Genomic DNA, 26,007 nt, shown 5'->3' with positions numbered 1-26,007 from the left:
ATTGGCTCGAGCTGCCGTCGCTCAGGTGTGTTGCCGGAGCGCCCGCAGGCGGTGCTTCCGGAAGCCCCTCCCATTGGCCGCCGGCTTCGTGGCTGGCTGGCGGAGGCTGTCACTCCCGGGCGGTTTCCCTGTGGCCGCCGCTCAGCTGGGGGCGGGAGGAAGAGGGGCCGGACCGGGGCCTGACGAGCCGCCGCTGCCGCCACCGTCTTCGCGGCTGCTATGACCAGCGGGCGAGGCGCCCTCCGCAGCTCCGCGCAGCGCTAGTCGCGGCCGTGCGCCCGCCGTAGCTGTCTGTCCCCGGCGCAGCCGCTCCCGCGGCTCCCTCGGCTCTTCTCGCGCCGCCTGCGAGGCGAGGCGGAGGCAGGATGAAGATGACGGTGGATTTCGAAGAGTGTCTGAAGGACTCGCCCCGCTTCAGGTAACCGGCGAGGCCGCCCAGCGGCCGTCACCCCGGAGCTGTCTCCCCCGGGGGTGGGGGCGTGAAAGCAGGCCCGCTGAGCGCGCCGAGGGCCCTGCAGTCCGCGCCTTCCGACGAGGCCAGCGGCCGTTGTCGCAGCTCGGACCCGGCGAGGGCACTGCAACCCCAACCGACCCTTGCTGAGGGCTGAGGCTGGGCCGGGAGGGGGACGTCGCCCCCTCGTCTCGCTTCCTCACCCTCTGCCCTGGGGAGGAGCGCCCCAGACGCCGGGAGCACCGTCCGCTTCGAGGAACCAGGGTGCAGCCGCGTCCCCGGAGACTCGTGCCCTTTGCGGGCGCGCGCTCTCGTCCCCTTCCTCTTGCTGCTCTTTTCCCCTTCCTTCCGCTCCTTCTTCGTTTCCACTCCCACCCCACCCCCTCTTTGAGGAGCTTGCAGGGCACCCTCTTGCAGTTCACTTAGTTCCTCTTTGCGCTTTTCCGCTCCCCCTTACCCCGGGGAGGAAGGAGTGGGGCGAACTGGGACTGCTGCTGCTTGCGTGTCCCCTGCCAGGGGGGCGCTCCGGGAGGCGCTGGCGGTGGATTTGCACCGGAGTTGGGGGCGGGAGGGCTTTGACCAACCCGCATTCTATGCACCCTGACGCGAGACGGTCTGCTTTTCTTTCCACTTGAGCTCTCCCCGCTGTCGAGAGGTACTGGGCTGAGGGCTGAGGACTAAGACAAACAGTGCATTTCTGTTTTGAGAACGGAAGTAGGAGGGCCCTGAAGATTGCATGTGTGTTCCTCTTCCAGCAGCGTCCGTCCGGGAGGGCCCCGGATCACACTCGGATGCTCCCAGTGGATCTGTCACGTAAACCGACGTGGTGGCACTCCGATTCACATGGGCTGGCCTGCTTCCCATGTGAGAGGCGGCAGTCCCGAGGGCGTCCAAAGTACTTGTTCTTGACGTTCCGGGCATCCTAGGACACTCTTAATTGTTTTTGGAGAATAGTTTTGATAGATTGTATTTTATGGCCATTTATAAGGCTGTCCTTAGGCCTTAAAAAAAAAAATGCGGCCATAGACTTGAGTTAGACACTGACATTTCTTGAAAGCGCTCCCTGAGCGTTGGTGTGTGTGTGCCCGATGATCTCTAGGCCAAGCCTCATTGTAAATTCTTGTATCCTTCTCCTGGGAACTCACTGTTCGTTCTTATCACTGATTTCCCATTCTCTTTTCAGTGAAAAGCAAAGAAAAAGAACTGTAAAACTAAGGAACTCCTACGTCTAAGAGAAAATTTAAGAACCTGTTTTTGACTTTTGCTTTTTTTTTTGGCGGGGGAAGAGAGTTAATTTTATTTGGAGCTTAGGGCTAGGGTTGTTGCTTGTAAAAAGCTGCATCTGGTTTGATTGCTATTGTTGGTATTAGTTTTTAAAAGTTTTATGCTCCGTGTGAATAAAGGTCCCAGAGGAGACACACATGGGTTGCTTAGGACAGCTCTGTAGGTTACATACAGTCCAGACTGTGGCGAATGAAGTAATTTTTGAAGTGTACCTCAGAATACTCTGCTTTTTGTCAATTTTATTTATATGACCCAGCCTTTTTTTTTTTAAGTTTATTTATTTTGAGAGAGAGCGAGAGAGCATGAGCACACAAGCGGGGGAGGGGAAGGGGGGGCAGGAGAGAGAATCCCAAGCAGGCTCCTTGCTGTCAGTGCAGGCCTCCAAGTGTGGCTGGATCCCTCCAACCACAAGATCATGAGCTGAGCAGAAATCAACAATTGGAAGCTTAGCAGACTGAGCCACCCAGGTGCCCCAACTTTTTTTTTTTTTTTTTTTTTTAATGAAGTAACAGTGTTTTCCCTCTGGAGAATGTGGCTGTGTGCTCAATTTATTTCACATTTTAAGTTTGATGTTTTAAAAAAAGTTGAGAGAAGTGATATGGAAATACTTGTAGCCATTGGTTTTATTCATAGACCATGTGATGTCTCTGTTTTTGAAATCAAAGAATATAAAATAAGAGGGAAAGGTACTGATTAAGTTGTATGGAATATTATAGTGAATTTTGTTAAACTTGAATATAATGTCTGTTCAATTTTAATTAAATATTAGAGATTTTTCAAGAGTTGCTTCCAGTATTCCACTTATTGTTGGCTGCAACTTGGGAAGAGAAATCAAGATCCAAAGAACTCTAATATCTGGTATACATTTTTGGAACTAGATTAGATTTGCAAAAGAGGGAAGTACGCTGAGAAGTAAAAGTCTCATCATTCACATTCCTAATTTTTCCAGTCTTTCTATAACCCCATTAGTATGAAGTTTGTATATCATTTGAAAAGAATATTTTAGAGTCTTTTACTCATATGCTTTATGTATAAGAGAAACTTGACTTTTAAGAGTATTGTGCATGTTGTGGGGTGATATATTGAATCTTTCATATTAGGTTTGTGAGGGCTGGGCTTCTTTTCTTTCATTTTTGTTTTCTCATAGTAAGGCAGCTACACTATTTATTCCTTGTAGTGTCCTGATTTGTTGTGTTGTTTTTTTAAAAACTGATTCTTACTTTTATTTTCCTTCACAAGTGAATCTTAAAAAAATATACATTTTTTTTAATGTTTATTTTTGAGAGAGAGAGCAAGAGCATGAGCTCGGGTGGGGGGCAGAGGATCTGAAGCAGGCTCCGCCCTGACAGCAGAGAGCCTGATGTGGAGCTTGAACCCATGAACTGGGAGATCACAACTGAATCGAAGTTGGATTTTTTTTTTTAAATTTTTTTAATGCTTATTTTTGAGACAGAGAGAGATAGAGCATGAATGGGGGAGGGGCAGAGAGAGAGGGAGACACAGAATCGGAAGCAGGGTCCAGGCTCTGAGCCATCAGCCCAGAGCCTGACGCGGGGCTGGAACTCACGAACCGTGAGATCATGACCTGAGCTGAAGTCGGATGCTCAACCAACTGAGCCACCCAGGCGCCCCTCGAAGTCGGATTCTTAACTGACTGAGCCGTCGAGGCGCACCTTCACGAACGAATCTTATGGCATTTAAGTCTGGCGTGGAGACATAACTACCTTGGATACTATAGAATTGATGCAGAAGGCAGATCTTGCTGAAGAAAAATTTCATCAGTGTTCAAGTGTAAACATTAATTTTCTTGCTAAGTTGATAAGGAAAATAGTGGGGGGATTGGTTGAAGTAGGGAGAGGATGTTACTATTGCAACGTTGTCTTTAGTAATTTGAATAGAGCCAAAGCCAATGGTTACTTTTACATTCCAAAGCGCATTTTTTTGGTTTTGTTTTTCGATTGGAGGGCACATTTCATTGTGTAATTTTGTGTAAATAAAAATTCCCTTTTTAGTTTTTTAAAAACCAGTCTAAAGGTCAAAATCTTGTTCATCTAAAACTCTACAAGAAAGTACACGTTTAAGTGTACTTTTTTTTTTAAGTGGGAATTTTCCATTTTGACCAACATATCTTGAAGAAGTTTGAATTTGTTTGGACCCTAAGTTTTTGTGTAGTTGCTCTTTAAAATTTTATAAAATTTTAATAAAAATTGTGCTTTTCCTTTACTTAAACATATTATGGTTCATGCAGGAAGTGAATATTTTGTTTGAAACAAAAAGTTGAATGAATTTGCGCTTTCTGAATTCTGAAGCATTTTTGTTCTAACCAGTGTTCAAATGTAAAAATATTGGCATTAGCAAGTCTTTAAAACTTTAGTCATTACCTGATACATTTATGTTTTATCCTAGCCGGTGTTTATTGTGCACCATTCTGAAGGTTTTCCATTTGTAGTTTCTATTTCAAATCTGATCCTTGTTGGAAGAACTTAGGAAAACCATCTTAAAAAAGATGTTTTGTGGAGAAAGGTTTTAATGGGTGAAAGACATTGACATAAGATGTAATTATATATGTATTAGTTATGTTTTGCTCTTAAACTAGTGCCAATCCTGGCTGCATTGCCACTTTACCTTCCATCTTTGAAACAGATCCACTCCTAACAACTGACACTTTACACATGGCAAATATAGTGGGCGAGGGATGAGGGGAAATGTGTTTTCTTTCAGACACAATAGAATGGAATTAATTATAAAGTAGTCTTATCAGGAACCAAAATACAGGAATCCTGCTGTTCCCCATTGCAGCTTGTAATTCTTCATTTGATGTAATACCAACTGAAGTTGAACTAAGGAAGAACAAGCTTCTATAATGTGCCAGATTTCATGCTTTTATAGCTATTCTCTCACTGAATGTTAAAATATATTGTGAGGAATTATCCTCATTTTTAAAATAAAAAAATCCCAAACTCAATCTTTTGAGAAGTTAAATTCACTTTAAAAAAAAAAATGTTTATTTATTTTGAAAGAGAGAAAGCTCGTGCATGCAGGTGCGAGTGGGGGACGGGTCTGAAGAGAGGGAGAGAGAATTGCAAGCAGGCTCCACACTCTCATGACCTGAGCTGAGGTCGAGAGTTGGACACCTAAACTCCTGAGCCACCCAGGTGCCCGTAAATTCACTTTCTTAAAAGTAGATTTTCAAATGGTGGACCTGGAAGTGAATTCACTCTTGTGCTCTCTCTCAAGCCACAGGCATTAATTAGCTGCATTAATTAAATTTGCATTAGGTATGTTTATGATGTTTGTTATCATACAGAAATTTAAAAACTGACTTTTGTGTATTGCCTAGAAAAGTCTCCCCTAGGCCATTATTATTTATAGGATATTTTTCTATCATTTCATAGTAATTTTTAGTTTTATGTAATGCAACTGGAGTTTAGTTTTGAGAGATCATCTACTTTTCTTTCCTTCCTAATGGAAGCCACTTGTCCTAACACCTTTTATTGAATAATTTTCTCCCTCTTGATTTAATATTACTTACATACATACATACATACATATGTATTTTTCTGTATTCTCCTTTTCACTAATGTATTTATCTATTCTTCAAATGTCAATATTTAAAATACTTTATAGTCTGTTATGATACCTGGTGGGACAAGTTTACCATAATTTTTTTTCAGAAATTTACTGACTGTTCTTGAGTATTTTGTCTTTGCAGTAGTTTCTTCAATTTCAGAAGAGGGTATGCCTTTTTAATGCATTTTGGCCTAATTTCTTTAAAACTTTTTCTTATGTAAAATTTCAGTGATGATCCAACTATATCTGTTTACAAGAAACATTTAGTTTTTTCTTTAACAACCGTTTATTTTTATTTATTTATTTTTAAGTAATCACACCCAATGTGGGGCTCAAACTCATATAAGAAGCATACTTTAGAGGTGCCTGGGTGGCTCAGTCAGTTAAGCCCCCGACTCATGATTTGATGATCTCATTGTTCGATGGTTTGAGCCCTGCCTTGGGCTCTGTGCTGACAGCTCAGAGCCTGCAGCCTAGCTCTGTCTCTCTCTGCCCCTCCCCTGCTCATGCTTTGTCTCTCTCTCTCAAAAATAAATATATGTTTAAGAAAGTTAAAACAAAAGCATACTTTAGATTCAAAGGTGCAAAAAGATTGGAAGTAAAGGGACAAAAAAGATAACTCATTCAAACAATACTCAAAAGACAGCTGAATGACTATACTAATGTCAGCTAAAATATATCTTAAGACAAAAATTACTAAAGATAAAGGACATTTTATAATAATAAAATAGTCGATCCATCAGGAAGACATAACACCTACAAACATGCATTTAGCAGAGCACCAAAATACATAAAGCAAAAATTGACAGAATTGAAGGAACAAATAGAGAGTTGGAGACATAAATATATATTTTTTAATGTTTATTTTATTTTTGAGAGAGAGAGGGAGACAGAATTGCAAGCAGGCTCTATGCTGCCAGTGCAGAGCCCGATGTGGGGCTTGAATGCACGAATTGTGAAATTATGACCTAAGCCAAGATCAAGGTTGGACACTTAATGGACTGAGCCACCCAGGCACCTCTAAATACATTCAATAATGGGTAGAAAAACTAAGCAGAAGATCAACAAGGAAATAGAAGATGTGAACAACAGTATAAACAAACAAGATAATAATAGATATATAATAAATGGCTATATAATAGGTATAATTATAATAGATGTAATTAATAGATATTTATAGAACATGTCATGCAACAAAAGCAGAATTCCCGTTCTTCTCAAGTATACGTGAAACATTTTCCAGCATAGGCTATGTTAGTCTATTAAACAAGCTTCAGTAAATTTGAAAGTTTTGAAACCATACAAAATATGTTCTTTGACCACAATGAAATGAAATTAGAAATCAGTAACAGAAGAAAATCTGAAAAATTCACAAATATGTGGAAATTAAGTAACATACTCCAAAGTAACCAATGGATTTGAGAAGAGATCATAAAGGAAATTAGGACTTTAGACAAATGAAAATAAAACCACATACCAAAGCTTATGGGATGCAGCTAAAGCAGTGCCTAGAGGGACATTTATACCTGTAAACACCTGTAAATACCTGTGATCAAACCATCCATCTCGAGCAAACTGATTTCAAAGCAGATGGAGGAGATAAAGAAGACTAGAGCAGAAATAAATGAAAGTTGAGACTCAAAGAACAATAGAAAAAGTCATGAAACCAAAAGTTAGTTTTTCAAAAAGATCAGTAAAATTGACAAGTCTTTAGTTAGACTGACCAAGAAAAAAGAAGACTCAAACTGCTAGATTCAGGAACGAAAGGGAGGCTATTGCTTTGTCCTACAGAAACAGAAAGGGTTATAAGAGAACACTGTAAATAATTCTAACAAGTTAACAAGTTAAGCTAGATGAAATGGATATATTCCTAGAAAGATGCAATCTACTGAAACCAACTCAAGAAGAAATAGAAAATCTAAATAGAGTTAAAAGAGAGAGAGAGAGAGAGAGAGAGAGAGACTGAATTAGTAATCAAAAAGCTTCCCCAAAGGAAAAGCCCAGGCCAAGATGGCCTTACCAAAGAATTCTTCCAAGTGTTTAAAGGTGACTAACAATACTCTTTTACAAACTTTTTAAATGAAATAGAAGAGGAGGTGTCACTCAGACCAAGTAATTCTGTGAGGCTAGTATTACCCTGCTACCAAAGCCAAAGATACCACAAGAAAACAACAGACTGATATCCCTTATAGTTATAAAAGTCCTTAATAAAATATTGGCAAACCCAATATAGCAATATATAAAAAGGATTGTATATCATGACCAAGTAAGATTTATCCAGGAATGCAAAAATCAGTGAATGTAATATACCACATTAGTAGAATAAAGAGCAAAAACTATGTATTTTTTTTTTTTTTTTAATTTGAGAGAGAGAGAGAGTGAGAGTGTGAGTGAGGGAGAGAGGCAGAGGGGGAGAGGGAGAGAGAATCTCAAGCAGGCTCCACATTTACCATGGAGCCTGATATGGGGCTTGAACCCACGAACCTGGGATCTTGACATGAGCCAAAATGGAGTCGACTGCTCACTCAACTGAGCCACCCAGGCACCTCTGTAATCATTTTAATGGGTACAGAAAAAGCATTTGGCAATCCCACACACTTTCCTGGTGAAAATACTTTCATGGTGAAAATAATAAAGCATGAATAGAGTACTTCCTTAACTTGGTAAAGGATATCTATGAAACATTCCTGGCTAACATCATACTTAAGGGTGAAAGACTAAAAGTTTTCCCTTACGGCCATGAACAAAAGTCTGTCCACTTCTGTTCCACAATGTAGTGGGGGTTATAACCAGAGTATTTGGTGGGAAAGAAAAATAAAAGGCATCTATATAAATAAAGAAATAGTGGGATACCTGGGTGGCTCAGTCAGTTAAGCATCCAACTCTTGATTCAGCTCAGGTCGTGATCTCACAATCTTGGGATCGAGCCCTGTCTTGGGCCCTGTGCTGGGCATGGAGCCTGCTTAAAATTCTCTTTCCCTCTCCTGCTGCCCCTACCCCGCTCACACATGCTCTCTTTAAAAAAAAAAAGGTAGTAAAATTGTCTTTACTCTTAGATTATGTATCTTGTATATAGAAAATCTTAAGGAATCTACCAAAATCAGTTGAAACTAGTAAGTTCATCAAGGCTGCAGGATGTAAGGTCAGTGTACAAAAGTCATTTGTATTTCTGTGTACTAGCAAAGAAAATCATTCCATTTGACAGTGGCATCAAAAAAGGATAAAATATATGAACATAAATTTAACCAATGAAGTATAAGACTAAACACTGAAAACCATATAATATCACTGAAAGAACTTAAAGACCTAAATAAATGGAAAGATATTCCATGTTCATGGATCAGAAGGCTTAATATTATTAAGATTACAATATCCCAAATTGATCTACAGACTAAACACAACCTCTATCAAAATTTTAGTTAATTTCTGTGAAGATTGGTAAGCTGATCCTAAAATTCATATGGAAATGCAAGTGACCCAGAATAGACAAAACAATCTTGAAAAAGAAGAACAAAATTGGAGGGTTCACTTCCCAGTTTAAAAACATTAGAAAGCTAGGGCACCTGGGTGGCTCAGTCAGTTATGTGTCTGACTTTGGCTCAGGTCATGATCTGGTGGTGTGTGAGTTTGAGCCCCGTGTTGGGCTCTGTGCTAACAGCTCGGAGCTGGAGCCTGTTTCAGATTCTGTGTCTCCCTCTCTCTCTGCCCCTCCCCTGCTCATACTCTGTCTCTCTCATAAATAAATAAATAAATAAATAAATAAATAAATAAATAAATAAATAAATAAATAAAAACAGAAACACTACAAAGCTATTGTAATCAAGACAGTGTGGTATTAGCATTAAAGCAAGATATATATAGATCAATGGACCCTTACGTTTATGGTAAACCAGGTTTTGACAAGGGCTCCAGTATAATCAGTGAAGAAAGAATAACTTTTTAAACAAATGGTGCTGGAACAACTGGATATCTACATATAAAAGAATGAATTTAGACCCCTGTATTGCATCATATGCAAAATTAGGTCAAAATGGATCACAGACCTAAATATAAGCTAAAACTATAAAATTCTTAGAAAACATGGAAGTAAATGTTTGTGGCCTTGAATTAGGCAATGGTTTTTTAGATATGATGCCTAAAGTACAAGCAACTAAAAAAAAAATTGACAAATTGGATTTCATCAACATTTAAAACTTTTGTGCTTCAAAGGACACATCAAGAATGTGAAAAGACAACCTTCGACCTTTAGAGTGGTAGGAAATATTTGCAAATCATGTAAGGGATTTGTATCCAAAGAATATAAAGAACTCTACAACTCAACAATAAGAGCAAATAACCTAATTAAAAATGGGCAAAAGATTTGGATACACATAAGATATACATATGGTCAGTAAGCACATGAAAGCTGCTCATGATCATTGTTCAGCATATATTCAGTAACTATTTTGGGATTCTGTATTGTGAGTCTTCTGGCTTCAAATTGGCTTTACCAGTGCACTTTGAAGACTTAGACTCTGGTCTAAGTGAGTTACTGTTTTTTTTATCTGCCTTTCAGTTGCCAGAATTGTGTTGCTACTGTTGTTATTGCTTCTCTTTTTTGTCTTTGTGGATTAGTGCTTAAAAAAATTTTTTTTCCTGTCATTTTAATTGGACTTTGGAGAAAATGGAGGTAAATGGGTGTGTATCTAACCTGCAGTATTTAACTGGAAGTTTCTGTGCCGTTGATAGGGCAAAGCATAATTTGTACTGAGAACACTTATTTAGGGTAGTGAATATGGATCAAGTATATAAACTCTAAAAGCAGATGATCTGTTTGACTTCTGTCTTTTTCACTTATTGGTAGTGAGAGACCTTTGGGCAGGTTTCTTAATTTTTCTCAGCGTCCATGAATAAGAATAATACTGTATTTCATAGAAGTAGATAGGGAGGAACCCACTTAATAATGGTAATTCCCTTTCCTCTTTTGTATCCTTGAAAGGAAGTTTGATGATTTAGTTAAAGATGCTGGCTTTCCTATGTGGAAATAAACTACCAGTTGGGAGTGTCTAGAATGCATGAAGAATTAGACATGTTACTTGTATGTATGAAAATCATCTGTGTTGTGGATAATGAAAGACTATAAATAGATGGGCAAACTTCACTTAACTTTTAAAAGGAGACCAGTAAAGGTCTTAAAAAAGAGCCATTTATAGATTTTATGTTTGTAGTGTTTAAGAAGGTAGAGTGAGCAAAAGGAGGAAAAAAAACAAAATGGAAGACACAATGCCTTAAAGATTTACAACTGAAATGCTGTCAGAGCAAAGGATAACTAAACTGAGAAGTCATGGAAGAAAACTACTGTGAGGAAATATATGTTTATTTGAGATTACCAGAAGTCTATTTCCTTTGAATTATATCTCTGGAAGGATCTGGAAGTTAGATGAGAAGCAATGTGAGTTAAATGACTATATCACTATTCCTATTCCAGAGATGAAGAATTCTCACAGAAAGAGTTGACTAGATTATAATCCTGTAGTAATTTGTATTTTGAATAAGGGGTGCCTGACTGGCTCAGTCAGTGGAGCATGCGACTCTGATCTCAGGGTTGTAAGTTCAAATCCCACATTGGGTAGAGAGATTACTTAAAAAAAAAAAAAAGTCAGGATTCTTTAATGAAATATAGTTAGTTTTCCCTTTACATTTTTTATATTTCTGTGATGCCCCAGACATACTCAAATTTAAATATAAAAATTTTCACTGATAAAAAAATACAGTGCAGTACACAGTAAAACAGTTCAATTGAAAGGCGGTAAGTAGAGAGGGTACTCAGACAATTAGTATACAGGATTTAACTTTATGTATTTTAGAGTCCCTTTTAGACAAGATGTGTGCAAAGTGTGTATACTAATGCAAAATTAAAATCGATGGAGCTAACCATTTTAATTTTTGTAGTTCTAGCCAGAATTGTGTTCATTTTTAAATAAACAAAACTTCCTGTTGATCTTTTTTTTTTTTTTTTTTTAATGGTTAACTTGTTGCTTTATGGTTTTACTTTGATTCCCAGTTTTCTGCTTGTTGGGAATCCACCTCTTTGGATTTTTGAGTCAATGTATTACACTAATAATAATAAAGAGACTAGGTTTTATTGGTTATTTTCAGGTAATAGTTTTGTACGGATAAACCAACATACTTCCTAGCACATATATCATTTAATTTGAAGGCATCCTTTGGTATTTCTTTTAGGGTTTATCTGCTGGCTAAGAGTTATCTCAGTTTTTGTCTGAAAGTGACTTTGTTTTTCTTTGATGTTGGAAGGCTATTTCCCAAAGCATGGAATAGTAAGTTGGCTTTTTTTTTTTTTTTTTGGAACAATGTCATTTCATTGTCTTTTGTTTGCTTTTTCTGCCTTTATTATTTATGTTACAAGTTTTATTAGTCTTTTTGTTGCTCTTTTGAGGATAATGTATCTTTTTTTCCTCTGCTGTTTTTAAGATTCTTTTTCTTTGACTGGTTTCAGCAATTTTACTATCATGTATGTAGGTGTAGTTTCTGTTTTATTCATCCTGTTTGAGGCTTGTAGTTTCTTCATTCAGCATACGGTGGGGTTTGCAGGGTATGTCTTTCATCAGTTTGTAAAATTCCTGGCTATTACCTCTTTAAATATTTCCTGCTTCTGCTTTACTTTTTTCTCTCCTTCTGACACTCAGTTACATATATGTTAGAGTCTTTTGTTGTGTCCTTCATGTCTCTCATATTATTTTCTGAAAGGATACACTTCACAGAAAAGTAGAATATTGTCTATTGATCTATATTCCTGTTTTTTAAGCTCCTCTTCTACTGTGTATAATCTGCTGTTAAACCTATTTGTATAGTTCTTCAATTGTGTTTTTCACTTGTAGAAATTTCTTTTGGTTTTGTTTTTTATAGATTCTTCTTTGGTGAAAATTGCCACCTTTTCATCTGTTTCTTGAATATTTTTCTCAGGCTTCATGAATATATTATTGCTACTTTTAGTATCTTATGAAACCAATATTTAGTTCATCTGTGTGTCTATTTCTATTTGTTTTTTATTCTTTCTTTCTTCTTCTTTACTTTTTTTTTAGTGGGCCAGCAATTTGATTTAATGCTGTACATTCTATATAAAAAATTGTAAATGCTCTGGGTGATGTTATCATTCTCTATAGAGCATTCACTCTTTCCTTTGTAGGTAGGTAGAGTAGCAGATGATCATCTTAGTTCAATGATGGAATAAGCGTTATTAGTTTCCTATTGCTGCTCTAACAAATTATCCTAAATGTAGTGGCCTAAAACAACAGAAATTCATTATCTTACGTTCCTTTCAATACAGGTCTCACTTGGCAAAAGTCAAGGTGTTGGCAGGATTGCATTCCTTTCTAGAAGGTCTAGAAGAGAATTTTTTTTTTTTTTTTTTTTTTTTACCTTTCCTAGTATCAACAGGCTGTCCACATTGCTTGGCTTATGACACCCTTCTATTTTGAGAGCCAGCAATTACTGGGGCACTCTCTGTTCTGCCTCCCTCTTTCACTTTATAAAGACCCTTGTGGTAATAATGTTGGGCCTGCTTTGATAATTCCAGGATAATTTCTCCATCCCAAATTACATGATTGTCAATGCTTTTTAAAAAAATTTTTTTTAATTTAATTTATTTTTTAGATTTGCATCCAAGATAGTTAGCATATAGTGCAACAATGATTTCAGGAGTAGATTCCTTAATGCTCCTTACCGATTTGGCCCATCCTTCTCCCATAATCCCTCCAGTAACCCTTTGTTCTCCATATTTAAGAGTCTCTTATGTTTTGTCCCCCTCGCTGTTTTTTTATTATTTTTGATTCCCTTCCCTTATGTTCATCTGTTTTGTGTCTTAAAGTCCTCATATGAATGAAATCATGTGATATTTGTCTTTCTCTGACTAATTTTCACCTAGCATAATACCCTCCCAGTTCCATCCACGTAGTTGCGAATGGCAAGATTTCATTCTTCTTTTTGATTGCCGAGTAATACTCCATTTGTGTGTGTGTGTGTGTGTGTGTGTGTGTGTGTGTGTGTTTATACACACACACCATATCTTCTTTATCCATAGGTGATTATCAGTGTTAATTCTATGTGCCACTTTACTTCATCTTCACAGCTTTATTTATTTTCATCTTTATTTATAGGTTTAGGGGATTAGGATGTTGATATCCTTAGCGGACCATTATTCCATCTACCATAATTCCTCCCTCTGGCTCTCAAAGATTCACCTCTCACCTACATGCAAAATATATATATATTTTTAAGTTTTGTTTTTTTTTTTACATTTATTTATTTTTGAGAGACAGAGTGAGACAAAGTGAGAGTGGGGGAGGGGCGGAGAGAGAGGGAGACACAGGATTGGAAGCAGGCTCCAGGCTCTGAGCTGTCAGCACAGAGCCCGATGTGGGGCTCGAACCCACAGACCGTGAGATCATGACCTGAGCCGAAGTCCGATGCTCAACCGACTGAGCCACCCAGGCATCCCTACATGCAAAATATATTCACCCCATCCTAACATCCCCAAAAGTCTCAACTCTTGCAGTTTGTATTACCTTATAATCATATTGCAAATTTTTGGCAGGTTTTTTTTTTTTTTTTTTTTAGTGCTATGTTGTAAATTTTCAATATTGCTAGAAAGATTTTATGATTAAAATATGGTTGTATCATATGTTTTATCAAGATGTTATAGTGTAACACTTATTGCTTATATCTGTTTTGGATATGTTGGCCCCCCACTTTTCTGGAGTATAGATAATATGGTAGCTAATAATCTCATGTTACTTACTTTTTTGAAGAGTGTAGGCAAATAGTCTTGTAGAATATCCCACATTCTGAATTTTCTGATTGTTTACTCTGGATAGATTCAGTTTGAACATTTTTGACAAGAATATTCATAGGTGGTGATGTAGTGTTTTCATCAGGAAGCCAATGAAGTTTGGTTGTTTTCTACAATAAGAAGACATATGGGTCACTAATTTGGGTCACTGGTGCTAGGGTGGGGGCCAGAGGGCGGGAGAGGACTGTAGATCAGACGCCTTGAGGTGGGAAGGAACTTGATTTTCAAGGAGCAAAAAGAAGGCTAGTGTGGGTTGAAGCAGAGTGAGCAAGGGGAAGAGTGGTAGGAGATAAGTTCAGAGAGATAGCAGGGATCAGATCATGTTAGGCCTTATAATTCATCCATAGAAGGAAGTTTGGATTTTATGAATAGTGGGATAGGAAGCCATTAGAAATCTCTTAGCAGTGGTGAGCAATTATAAGGCTTATATTTTAAAAGTATTTTGACTACTGTTTGGGAAGTGAGTTGTAATGAGGCAGAAGTGACTATAGAGAGACCAGTTAGGGAAGTCATTGCAGGAAACTAGTTATTAGGCTAGGCCAGGCAAGAGATAATTTGGTAGAGAGTGGAGATAATTTTTGTGGTAGAATCAATATGAATTGCTGTTGAATTTTTTGTAGGAAATTAAAAGAATAAACGTGACGGTTTTGGCTTTAGCAACTGTGTGAGTAGGGGTATTGCTTAGTGATAAGGGGAAGGCAAGGGAAGAACAGGTTGTGGGTAAAAAATCAAGAATTTAATTTTTGTACTTGTTGAGTTTGAGATAAACACCCAGCTGGAGCTAGTAAGCAGAATTGGCACTTCTGTGCAGCCTTTTGTAATTTTACTTTGCAAACTGATATGGTCACATCTCACACTCCTTTTTAGATTATACATAAACTCTGTGGTAATAGAGGCTTCTGGTGTCTTTGTATCCTTTAACTCAGCACACTTCCTTGAACACAAGTGTTAGGCTACAGACTTTTTGTTTAAATTTATTTATTTTGAGAGAGTAAGAGAGTGTGTGCACATGAACAGGGAAGGGGCAGAGAGAGAAGGAGAGAGAGAATCCCCACTAGGCTCCACAGTCAGCACAGAGCCCAATGGGGGACCCGATCCCATGAACCATGAGATCATGACCTGAGCCGAAATCAAGAGTCCAGCGCTTAACCAACTGAGCCACCAAGGAGCCCCTAGGCTACAGACATTTATTGCCAAAATTACTTTCATAAAATAGTCTTATATTCTTCATTTTCACATAACATACTCTAATTTTTATTTTAGAACTTTTTTGTTACTGTACTATTGATGAATTGCAAAACTGTAAGTAATATATGAATTGTTTAAATTTTCTTTTCCAATGTAGTAATTAAGTCAAACCAAAATCTTTAGGTCCTCTAAAGGACCTAAAGATTGTCAGGTTGTCATAGTTTTTAAGGGACTCTGACTAGTCTCTTTCTAGGTTACGAACATATTTATATGTGGGGGTTTCTAAGGAGATACTATAATTTAACAAACTGAACTATTTCGAGAATTAAGTCTTGTTGCACATGTATAGAAAATTTAATAAATGTGTCATATCCTGTCACCTTGATAAACTCTTAATTTTTCAGTTGAATGTCTACTTATAAAATCCAAGTCTTTTTGAAACTGTTGTCCCTGGATCACATGAATCAGAATGAGATATTTGAAAAAAAAAGTGTAACTAAAGCTCCTTAGTAACTATAATTGTTAAGATGTTATAACAGTTGAGAAATCACTGGAATAAGTGTGTTTTTCTAAGGTAACTTTTAAAGTGCATGCTTATTTGGAGATATATGAGCCTTTTTATTCTTAAAGTTTGTTTAGTGGCGGGGGGAGGGACAGAGAGAGAGAATCCCAAGCAGATTCCTTGTTGTCAGTGCAGAACCCGAAATGGTGCTTGATCTCATGAACCATGAGATCATGACCTGAGCGGAAATCAAGAGTCTGTCGCTTAACCAACAGAACCACCCAGGTGCCCCTGGAGATATATGATTTAAAAATTTTTGTCAGTGGTTACTTTAAAATCGTGTTCTAGTTTATCTATTGCTATGTAATAAACCAACCTAAAATTTAGTTACTTAAACCAACCATTTAGGGAAAAAAAACAACCATTTTATTTTGCTCATGGTGTATAGGTCAGGTGTTTGGAATGGTTTTGGCTGGATGGTTCATCTGTGATCCATGTTCTGATAGCTGGGTGGCTGAGGCTGTAAGACCCACTTTCATATCTGCTGCCCTGGTTCTTCTTGGTCTTTCTGCTTTCTCTTCACATGGCATTTCATCCTTCAGAGCTTTCCCTTGTGCTCAGGCTTCTCACAGCATGTTTAGTGTTAGGGTAATTGCACTTACATGGCAGCTCATTTTTGTTTGTTTGTTTGTTTATTTATTTCTTTTAGTAATTTCTGCACCCAATGTGGGGCTCCAACTCATGGCCCTGAGATCAAGAGTTGCACGGTCTTCCTACTGAGCCAACTAGGCACCCTTTGGCAGCTCATTTTTAAGAGACAGGAAGTTGAAGCTACCAGGCCAATTAAAGGCTAAGTTTGGAAAACACATATTATTTCTACTATATTCTTTTAGAGCAGTCACAGGGGCCACCCAGATTTAAGGGAGTAGGGAAATAGACTCCGTATCTTGCTGGAGGAATGACAAGATCATGTTGTAGATGCCCATGTGTCGCCATCTTTGGAAAATATCGTCTACTGAACATTGTGTCCAGAAATATCTAAGAAATCATTAAGATGCAATAAGATCGCATATTTAAAGCTACAGCAATCAGGCTTTATCTGCCACTTTATCTGGCAATTTTAAGAGTTCCCATTGCTGGGGAAAGTTTAGGGAACTAGTCCTCATACTGTTGGAAAGCGTGTAGTTTGGTAGAGCTTTTTCTTTTTGATTTTTTAAAGTTTTATTTATTTAAATAATCTCTATACCCAACATGAGGCTTGAACTAACGACCCCAAGATCAAGGGTCACACGCTTTTCTGACTGAGCCAGCTAGGTATCCCCAGGTGGAGCTTTTTCAAAGGACAAAGTAGTAAAGTATCTCAGAACTTAAAAATACATACTTTGCTTCAACGTTTTTATATCAAGGAAATTCTTCTAAGGAATGAAAGAAAAATGTCAAAGTTATATGAACAAGGATATTTATTTGATTATATATAGAAAAAATTGTGCAAGTAGAAGTTCACTAAGAGCACTGTTTAAATGTAATGATAGCTAACAAAGTACTCTTATATGTACTAGGGCCATCTGAAGTACTTTAATGTTTATTTTTTTAATTCTTTTTTTTTTTTAAGTTTTTTGAAATGTTTATTTTTGAGAGGGGGGAGGGGCAGAGAGAGAGGGAGACACAGAATCTGAAGCAGGCTCTAGGCTCTGAGTGGTCAGCACAGAGCCTGACGCGGGGCTTGAACTCACAAACCATGAGATCATGACCTGAAGTCGGATGCTCAACGGACTGAGCCACCCAGGTGCCCCTAATGTTTATTTATTTTGAGAGAGAGAGAGAGACAGTGCGAGCAGGGGAGGGAGGGGCAGAGAGAGAGGGAGACATAGAATCTGAAGCAGGCTTCAGGCTCTGAGCTGACAGCACAGAGCCCAATGTTGGGCTGGAACTCACAAACCATGAAATCATGACCTGAGCTGAAGTCGGACACTTAACTGGCTGAGCCACCCAGGCACCCCTCATCTGAAGTACTTTATATGACCTGTGCAGTGATGGAGGATCCCACTCTTAGAAGGGCCCTGTGGTTTAATACTCTACTGTTACTATTTTGAAATTCTTAATTTTTATTTTTTTAATTTCTATATATATATATTTTTTATAAAGAGAAACTTTTTTTTTTAAGTTTATTTATTTATTTTGAGGGAGAGTGAGTGAGGGAGGGAGGAAGGGAGGGGCAGAGAGAAAAGGAGAGAGAATCCCAAGCAGTCCCTTTGCTGTTAGCACAGTGCCCCATGTGGGACTTGAACCCACAAACTGTGAGATCATTACCTGAGCCCAAGTCAGATGCTTAACTGACTGAACCATCCAGGTGCCCTAGTTTTTGCATTTTTAAAGTTGAAAAAAACCAAAAGATAATTTCATGACACAGAAAATTAGACAGAAATTTCAGTGTCTATAATTAATATTTTATTGGAACACAGCCATGCTTATTTCTTTACATGTATATTTTTTAATGTTTATTTTTGAGAGAGAGAGAGAGAGAGAGAGCGCGCGCACTCGAGCCAGTGAGCAGGGTAGGGGCAGGGAGGGAGGGAGACACAGAATTTGAAGCAGGCTCCAGGCTCTGAGCTGTCAGCACTGAATCCGATGTGGGGCTCGAACCCACAGACCATGAGATCATGACTGAGCCAAAGTCAGACACTTAACCACCTGAGCCACCCAGGTGTCCCTTGGCTTTTTTTTTTTTTTAAGTTTTATTTATAATGATCGGTGCTATTGGTAAAGAAAAAAACCCCAAACATATTAGTGAAAAATTGAGGCATTATATTCTTCCCCTTTACCCTGTGCCCCCACAGCTTTCTTTTTAATTTCCTTTCTTTGTTTTTAGCAAATATTATTTTTGTTAAGTTTTAATTCCAGTATAGTTAACATACATATTAGTTTTAGGTATACAATGTAGTGATTCAGCAATTCTATACATTACTCAGTACTCATTAAGTGTTCTCTTTAATCCCCATCACCTATTTCATCCATTCCCCCCCCCATCCCATACTTCCCCTCTAGTCACCATCAGTTTGTTGTCTGTGTAGTTAAGAGACTGTTTTTTGGTTTGTCTGTTTTTTTCCCCCTTTTTTTCATTTGTTTTGTTTCTTAAATTCCAAATATGAGTGAAGTAATATGTTATTTGTCTTTGGCTAAGTTATTACATTTAGCATTATACTTTCTAGATCCATCCATGTTGTTGCAAATGGCAAGATTTCACTCTTTTTTATGGTTGAATGATATTCCATTGTATATATGCACCACATCTTCTTCAGTAGACACTTGGGCTGCTTTCATAATTTGGCTATTGTAAATAATGCTGCAATAAACATAGGGGTGCATGTATCTTTTCAAATTAGTGTTTTTATATTCTTTGGGTAGTGGAATTACTGGGTCATATGGTAGTTCTATTTTTAATTTTTAAAAACTTTATTCTCAGACAGTGAGGGCATGCAAGCCGGGGAGGGGCAGAAAGAGAGAATTCCAAGCAAGCTCTGCACTGAAAGCACAGAGCCTGATGTGGGACTTGAACTCACAAAGTATGAGATCATGACCTGAGCTAAAGTTGGACACTTAACTGACTGAGCCTACCCAGGCGCCACATTTTTAATTTTTTTGTAGAATCTCCATATTATTTTCCAGAATGGTTGTACCAGTTCACATTCCCACAACAGTGCATAAAGGTTCCTTATTCTCTACATCCTTGCCAACACTTGTTTTTTCTTGTGTTTTTGATTTTAGCCCTTCTGACAGGTGTGAGGTGATATCTCATTGTGGTTTTGATTTGCATTTCTCTGATGATAAGTGATGTTGAACGTCTTTTCATATGTTTGTTGGCTATCTGTATGTCTTCTTTGGAGAAATGTCTGCTCATGTCTTCTATCCATTTTTAATTGGGTTATTTCGGTTCTTTGATGTTGAGTTGTAGAAGTTCTTTATATATTTTGGATACTAACCCTTTATCACCTTTATCAATTGCAGGTATCTTCTCCCATTCAGTAGGTTGTTTTAGTTTTGTTGGCTGTTTTCCTTTGCTACACAAGCTTTTGATGTTGATATAATCCCAATAGTTTATTTTTGGTTGTGTTTCCCTTGCTTCAGGACACATGTCTAGAAAAATATTGCTATGGCTGATGTCAAAGAAATTACTGCCGCTGCTCTTGCTGCTCTCCTCTAGGATTTTTATGGTTTCGGGTCTCACATTTAGGTCCTTAATCCATTTTGAGTTTGTTTTTGTGTATGGTGTAAGGAAGTGGTCTAATTTCATTCTTTTGCATGTAGTTGTCCAGTTTTCCCAACATCATTTGTTGAGGAGACTTTTTTCCCATTGTATATTCTTGGCTTGTTTGTCAAAGATTAATTGACCATATGACTGTGGGTTACTTCTGGGCTTTCTATTGTGTTCCATTGATCTATATGTCTGTTTTTGTGCCAGTACCATACTGTTTTCATTACTACAGCTTTGTAGTATAACTTGAAATTTGGGACTGTGAAACCTCCAGTTTTGTTTTTCTTTTTCAAGATTGCTTTGGCTATTTGAGATCTTTCGTGGTTCCAATGAATTTTAGGATTGTTCTAGTTATGTGAAAAATGCTTTGGTGTCTTGATAGAAATTACATGAAATCTGTATTGATTTGGGTAGTATGGATAGTTTAACAATATTTCTTGTTAATATTTAGGCACATTTGCTTACTCTGTCTTACACACACATACATGTATATACACATAGCACATACATAAAAAAAAATCATTTGAAAGCTCAGTCTGCATCTCCTAAAAATAAGGACATTCTCCCTCATAACTACATTTATAACACTAATAATAGTAATTATATTTTCAGATTTTCCCAACTGTGCAAATAATGCCTTGTATAAATAAGTTTTTCCCACAGCATCTAATCAAGGTTTATGCAGTGGGTTGCTTTTTTATTACCAGAAGCTGAATGTACATTTTTGATTCTTTTTTTTTTTTAAGTTTGTTTATTTATTTAGAGAGAGAGAAAGAGCGTGAGCAGAGAGGGGCCAGAGAGAGAGAGGGAGAGAGAGAATCCGAAGCAAGCTCCGTGTCATCAGCGCAGAGCCCGACTCAGGGCTCGATATTACAAACTGTAAGATCGTGACTTGGGCCAAAATCAAGAGTCGGACACTTGACTGACCGAGCCACCAAGGCTGCCCCATTTTTGATTCTTTTAATCCATTATCTCTCACTGGGATGAATTAGCTCTTAAAAAAATACTGGAGCTAGTATTATGGAGCTAGGAGAGGTCTCAGTCATGTCAGAGGCCTTGATTTGGATAAGGGCCAAATTATGCAAGATTTAATGTCATGTTAAAGATTTTGTGAATCATCATTGAAACAGTGGGAAGCTCTTAAAACAGATGTGATGTGTTCAAATTTGGATAGTTCATATAACATTAACTTTTGAGGCAAGATATTTTAGTATATCACAATTTGGTACAAAATGAGATAGCCTTGAACAAAACTGTAAAAAATAAATTTTTGAGACAATCTGGGAAAATCAAACGTGAAAAAAGTATGACATATATGATGGAATTATTCTTATATATGATAATGATAAAGAGATTCCATTAAAAATTCTTTACTTATTGAAGATCAATAAAATACAACATCTGAGATTTGCTTTAAAGTATATCAACAGGAAACAGTTAGGACTATATGAAATAAGAATGGCCATGTTTCAGTTGTTGAAACTAGATAGTTCATGGGTATGTAGGAGTGCATCATATACTTTGCTCTATTTTTATGTGTGTTTTGTGTCATAAGAGATAAAAAGCCATAACCATTGACACTCATTTTTTTACTTGAAAAATGAACTAGAAGGGTTAATTTACATATGAAAATTGTCTGGTATTCAAAACTTCTATTACTTTCCAGAGGAATTCTTTACATATAGTGTCGAGATATATATCAAAAAAACATTTCTAAATATTTGATTAGAAAAAAATTCTTAGCGAATATGTTTCTGAATCTCTTGAGAAGAACCCAGTATTTTAGAATATTAAGAAATGGTCTTGTTCTTACAGTATTTATTTAAAAACTGCAATCTTTTAACTATGGAAGAAAGCTAGCTATGACAATAGAAAAATTCTGTACAAATTACAAAACTTTTAATTCAAACAAACCACCACTCAGAGTTGTAGAACGCTGTTGTGGAGATTTCTTGCTTATCAATCAGCTATTGTGTAAATTATGTGTAATCTTCCCTATGAATACAGCATTAATGCATTACTAGTACTGCTTTACTATGATTCCAAGAAATATAAACAATGGCATCTCTTTTGATTTGAATCCAGCAGCTGCATTCTGGCCACAGGTGCTGGTAGTGGTCATTGAAGTGAAAATATGACAATGTTAGAAGGTAGCATTTGATTCTAAGAAAGGAAGTTAACAGATGACTTAGTGTCAAGGCCTTTGTCCTCTATATTAAGAATGTTTTCTTTTTCTTTTAAATGTTTCATTGATTATTTGAAAAGCCATCCATGTGGTCAAATAAGCAATTTTTAGCAGAGGTGCACATCAGAATGATCTGGGGAGCTTTTTCCATAATACCTTTGTTTGGACTCTGATCCAGACCTACTGAATCATAACTTTTGGGGCAGAGATACTTTAAAAGCCTTTTTAGATGGTTGTGATCTGAACCTTTACTCAAGGACTATTGCTCTAGCAGTGTCAGAATTCTTTTTTTAATATATATAAATAGATAGTAATAAAGCACAGTGATTTTCAGTCTTTGTTTTAAAATTTATTTTTAGTTTTATTTTTTTAAGATTTTATTTTTAAGTAATCTCTATACCCAACATGGGGCTTGAACTTACAACTCTGAGATGAAGAGTTGCATGTCCAACTGACTAAGCCAGGCAGGCAGGTGCCCCTCTCCTTGGTTTTTTAAACCTAATGCTTTTAGGTAAGGCTGTTTTCCACTGGCTGTCTATAACTCTATTCCTTATTCTGTCTCTCTAGAACAAGTAAATCATTTACATTTGTAGTGCATAGCCATTAAGGTGTTTTTACCAGGCAAGTGATGTGATAACCTTTGTATCTCACTTATTAGTAACAAAATTATTGTCATACCTTAGATCCATCTCAGTAACCCCCATTGTCATTATAGGACTTTGCTAGATAACCTGTTCCTGCCCCACCAAATGCTACGTTTTATTGTTATTGTAGTGTATTGACAATAGTCTTCCTAAGATACTTATTTCATCACTTTTACTTTTATACACAAAAATTCTCTGTCTTTACATTGCCTTTGAGGTACGCTTTGCTAAGGTCTTCTGATTTACTTCCTCTTGTGTCTTCTAATATTTTTTGTGTCGCCTAAACAATGCCATAGTTACCACTTGAACCTTTTACATGCAATGCTCTTTTCTTTCTTCTGTCTTAAAGTTAGGAAGCTTTATTTTTTTTGTACGAGTTTTGGTTTTTTGTACAGTTTATATTAATTGGAAAAATAATACAATACAAACATTTAAAATAAATTCACACTGCTAACAACTTAGTGTTTATGCTTTCAGACATTTTGTTTTGTTTATGCTAACATATATGTTTTTCTTGCATGAATGAGATCAGATTATACTAAGTCTGCTACACCTTGCCTTTTGTCACTTAATGATATTCATATTTCTTTTTCAGTACACAGAGATCTGCCTTACTCTTTAAATGGCTGCATACTCTTTAAATGGCAGTGTATTAATTATTGAATAATACTCTGAATAACCAGTTGCTTGATGGTTTTTTCACCTTTAGGTTTTTTTTTAATTTTTTAATTTTTTTAATTTTTTTTTTTTTAATGTTTATTTATTTTTGAGACAGGGAGAGACAGAGCATGAACAGGGGAGGATCAGAGAGAGGGAGACACAGAATCTGAAGCAGGCTCCAGGCTCCGAGCTGTCAGCACAGAGCCCGACGCGGGGCTCGAACTCACGCACTATGAGATCATGACCTGAGCCGAAGTCGGCTGCTTAACTGACTGAGCCACCCAGGCGCCCCTTAGTTTTTTTTTTTTTTTTTTAATATTTTTTTTCAACATTTTTTATTTATTTTTGGGACAGAGAGAGACAGAGCATGAACAGGGGAGGGGCAGAGAGAGAGGGAGACACAGAATCGGAAACAGGCTGCAGGCTCTGAGCCATCAGCCCAGAGCCTGACGCGGGGCTCGAACTCACGGACCACGAGATCGTGACCTGGCTGAAGTCGGACACTTAACCGACTGCGCCACCCAGGCGCCCCCTTAGTTTTTTTTTTTTAAAGAGCTTCCCTTTTTTAAAAAAAATTTTAATGTTTATTTATTTTTGAAAGAGAAAGAGCACAAGCAGGGGAGAGGCAGAGAGAGAGAGGGAGACCCAGAATCCAAAGCAGGCTCCAGGCTCTTAGCTGTTAACACAGAGCCCAATGTAGGGATCCACCCCCAAGAACTGCAAGATCATGACCTGAGCTGAAGTTGGATGCTTAACCGACTGAGAACCCAGGTGCTCCAAAGAGCTTCCCTTTGTACTTCTGGTATATTTGCTTTGTTGCATCTGTAGCATAAATAATTAAAAAGGATTATAATTGGGTCAAAAAATAATACACCTAAAATTTTAGAAAATATTTGGTTCAATAAGAGAAAAATGAGGGAGGACTAGTCTAACCAAACATTAGTGCTTTCTTTTCTTTTTTCTCTTTTCTTTTCTTTTCTTTTCTTTTCTTTTCTTTTCTTTTCTTTTCTTTTCCTTTCTTTTCCTGTCCTGTGTGTGTGTATGTATATCATCTTAAAGATTTGCCTATAGTACCTGCTACCAAAGAGTGGCAAGTTAGAAAGGTACTATGTAGAACAAATTCAAGAACAAATTCAACAACTTCAAGAACAATTAAAAAAAAATTTTTTTTTTAATGTTTTATTTATTTTTGAGACAGGGAGAGACAGAGCATGAACAGGGGAGGGTCAGAGAGAGGGAGACACAGAATCTGAAACAGGCTCCAGGCTCTGAGCTGTCAGCACAGAGCCCGATGCGGGGCTCGAACTCACGGACCACGAGATCATGACCTGAGCTGAAGTCGGCTGCTTAACCGACTGAGCCACCCAGCTGCCCCAAGAACAATTTTTTTATTAAATTTTTAAAAAAATTTTTTTTTCAACGTTTATTTATTTTTGGGACAGAGAGAGACAGAGCATGAACGGGGGAGGGGCAGAGAGAGAGGGAGACACGGAATCAGAAACAGGCTCCAGGCTCTGAGCCATCAGCCCAGAGCCTGACGCGGGGCTCGAACTCACGGATCGCGAGATCGTGACCTGGCTGAAGTCGGACGCTTAACCGACTGTGCCACCCAGGCGCCCCTATTAAATTTTTTTTTTAAATGTTAAGTAACTTTTTATTCTTAAGTAAATAATTTTAGATAGGAAATGGGTGTTTAATTTTGTTTAATGCCTCTTTATCATTTGAGACTGGCTTAGTCAGTTTGGGCTGCCATTATCAGAATACTATAGACTGAGTGGCTTAAACAACAAATATTTATTTCTCACAGTTCTGGAGGCTGGAAGTTCAAGATCAGAGTGTCAGCATTGGGTTCTTGATGAAGGCTTTCTTCCTGGTGTACAGAGAGAGAGAGAGAGCTCTGGTCCCTTCATCTCCTTATAAGGGAACTAATCCTGTCATGGGAGGCCACCCTAATCTAACCTAATCTAACCCTAAATACTTAATCTAACCCTAAATACCTCCCAATGGCCCCACCTCCAAATATGATGACTTTGGAGATGAGAGTTTCAACATATAAAATTTTGGGCAAATACAACATTCAATTTATAGCAGAGATTATCATGTTGCTTTTCTTTGGCTTATTATAGTAAATTAACTTAATGGTTTTTTAAATATTTAAATATTATTATAGTCCTATAAGTAATCTTCACTTGGTTATTATTTTTTAAAAGCTGGATCTTACTTGTTAATATTTTATTTATAATTTTACATTGATATTCATAAGTTATAATGAGCAGTTGTTCTGTCTTAGGTTTTGGTAATAGTGTTATATTGACTATGTTTTTAAGTTTATTCATTTTTGAGAGAGAAAGAGACAGAATGTGAGTGCGGGAGGGGCAGAGAAACAGGGAAACACAGAATCTGAAGCAGGCTCCAGGCTCTGA

At 37.6% G+C, this 26,007-nt stretch overlaps 1 protein-coding gene across 1 annotated transcript in view; it reads left to right on the top strand.

Moving 5' to 3' along the window:
• Window positions 1-301: 301 nt before the first annotated feature.
• Window positions 302-26,007, top strand: part of ACAP2 (ArfGAP with coiled-coil, ankyrin repeat and PH domains 2) — a 155,315-nt gene continuing 129,609 nt past the window's right edge. Inside the window, exon 1 of the mRNA XM_047874639.1 lies at window positions 302-418. Within this exon, the coding sequence (XP_047730595.1) occupies window positions 366-418 (53 nt within the window). The 5' untranslated portion in view covers window positions 302-365. The remainder of the gene's footprint in view (window positions 419-26,007) is intronic.

This window comes from Prionailurus viverrinus, chromosome C2 (genome assembly GCF_022837055.1).
Source record: "Prionailurus viverrinus isolate Anna chromosome C2, UM_Priviv_1.0, whole genome shotgun sequence".
Classification (NCBI taxonomy): Eukaryota; Metazoa; Chordata; class Mammalia; order Carnivora; family Felidae; genus Prionailurus; species Prionailurus viverrinus.
The sequence above is the reverse complement of the archived record's forward strand: the minus strand, read 5'-3'. Positions and strand labels throughout refer to the sequence as shown.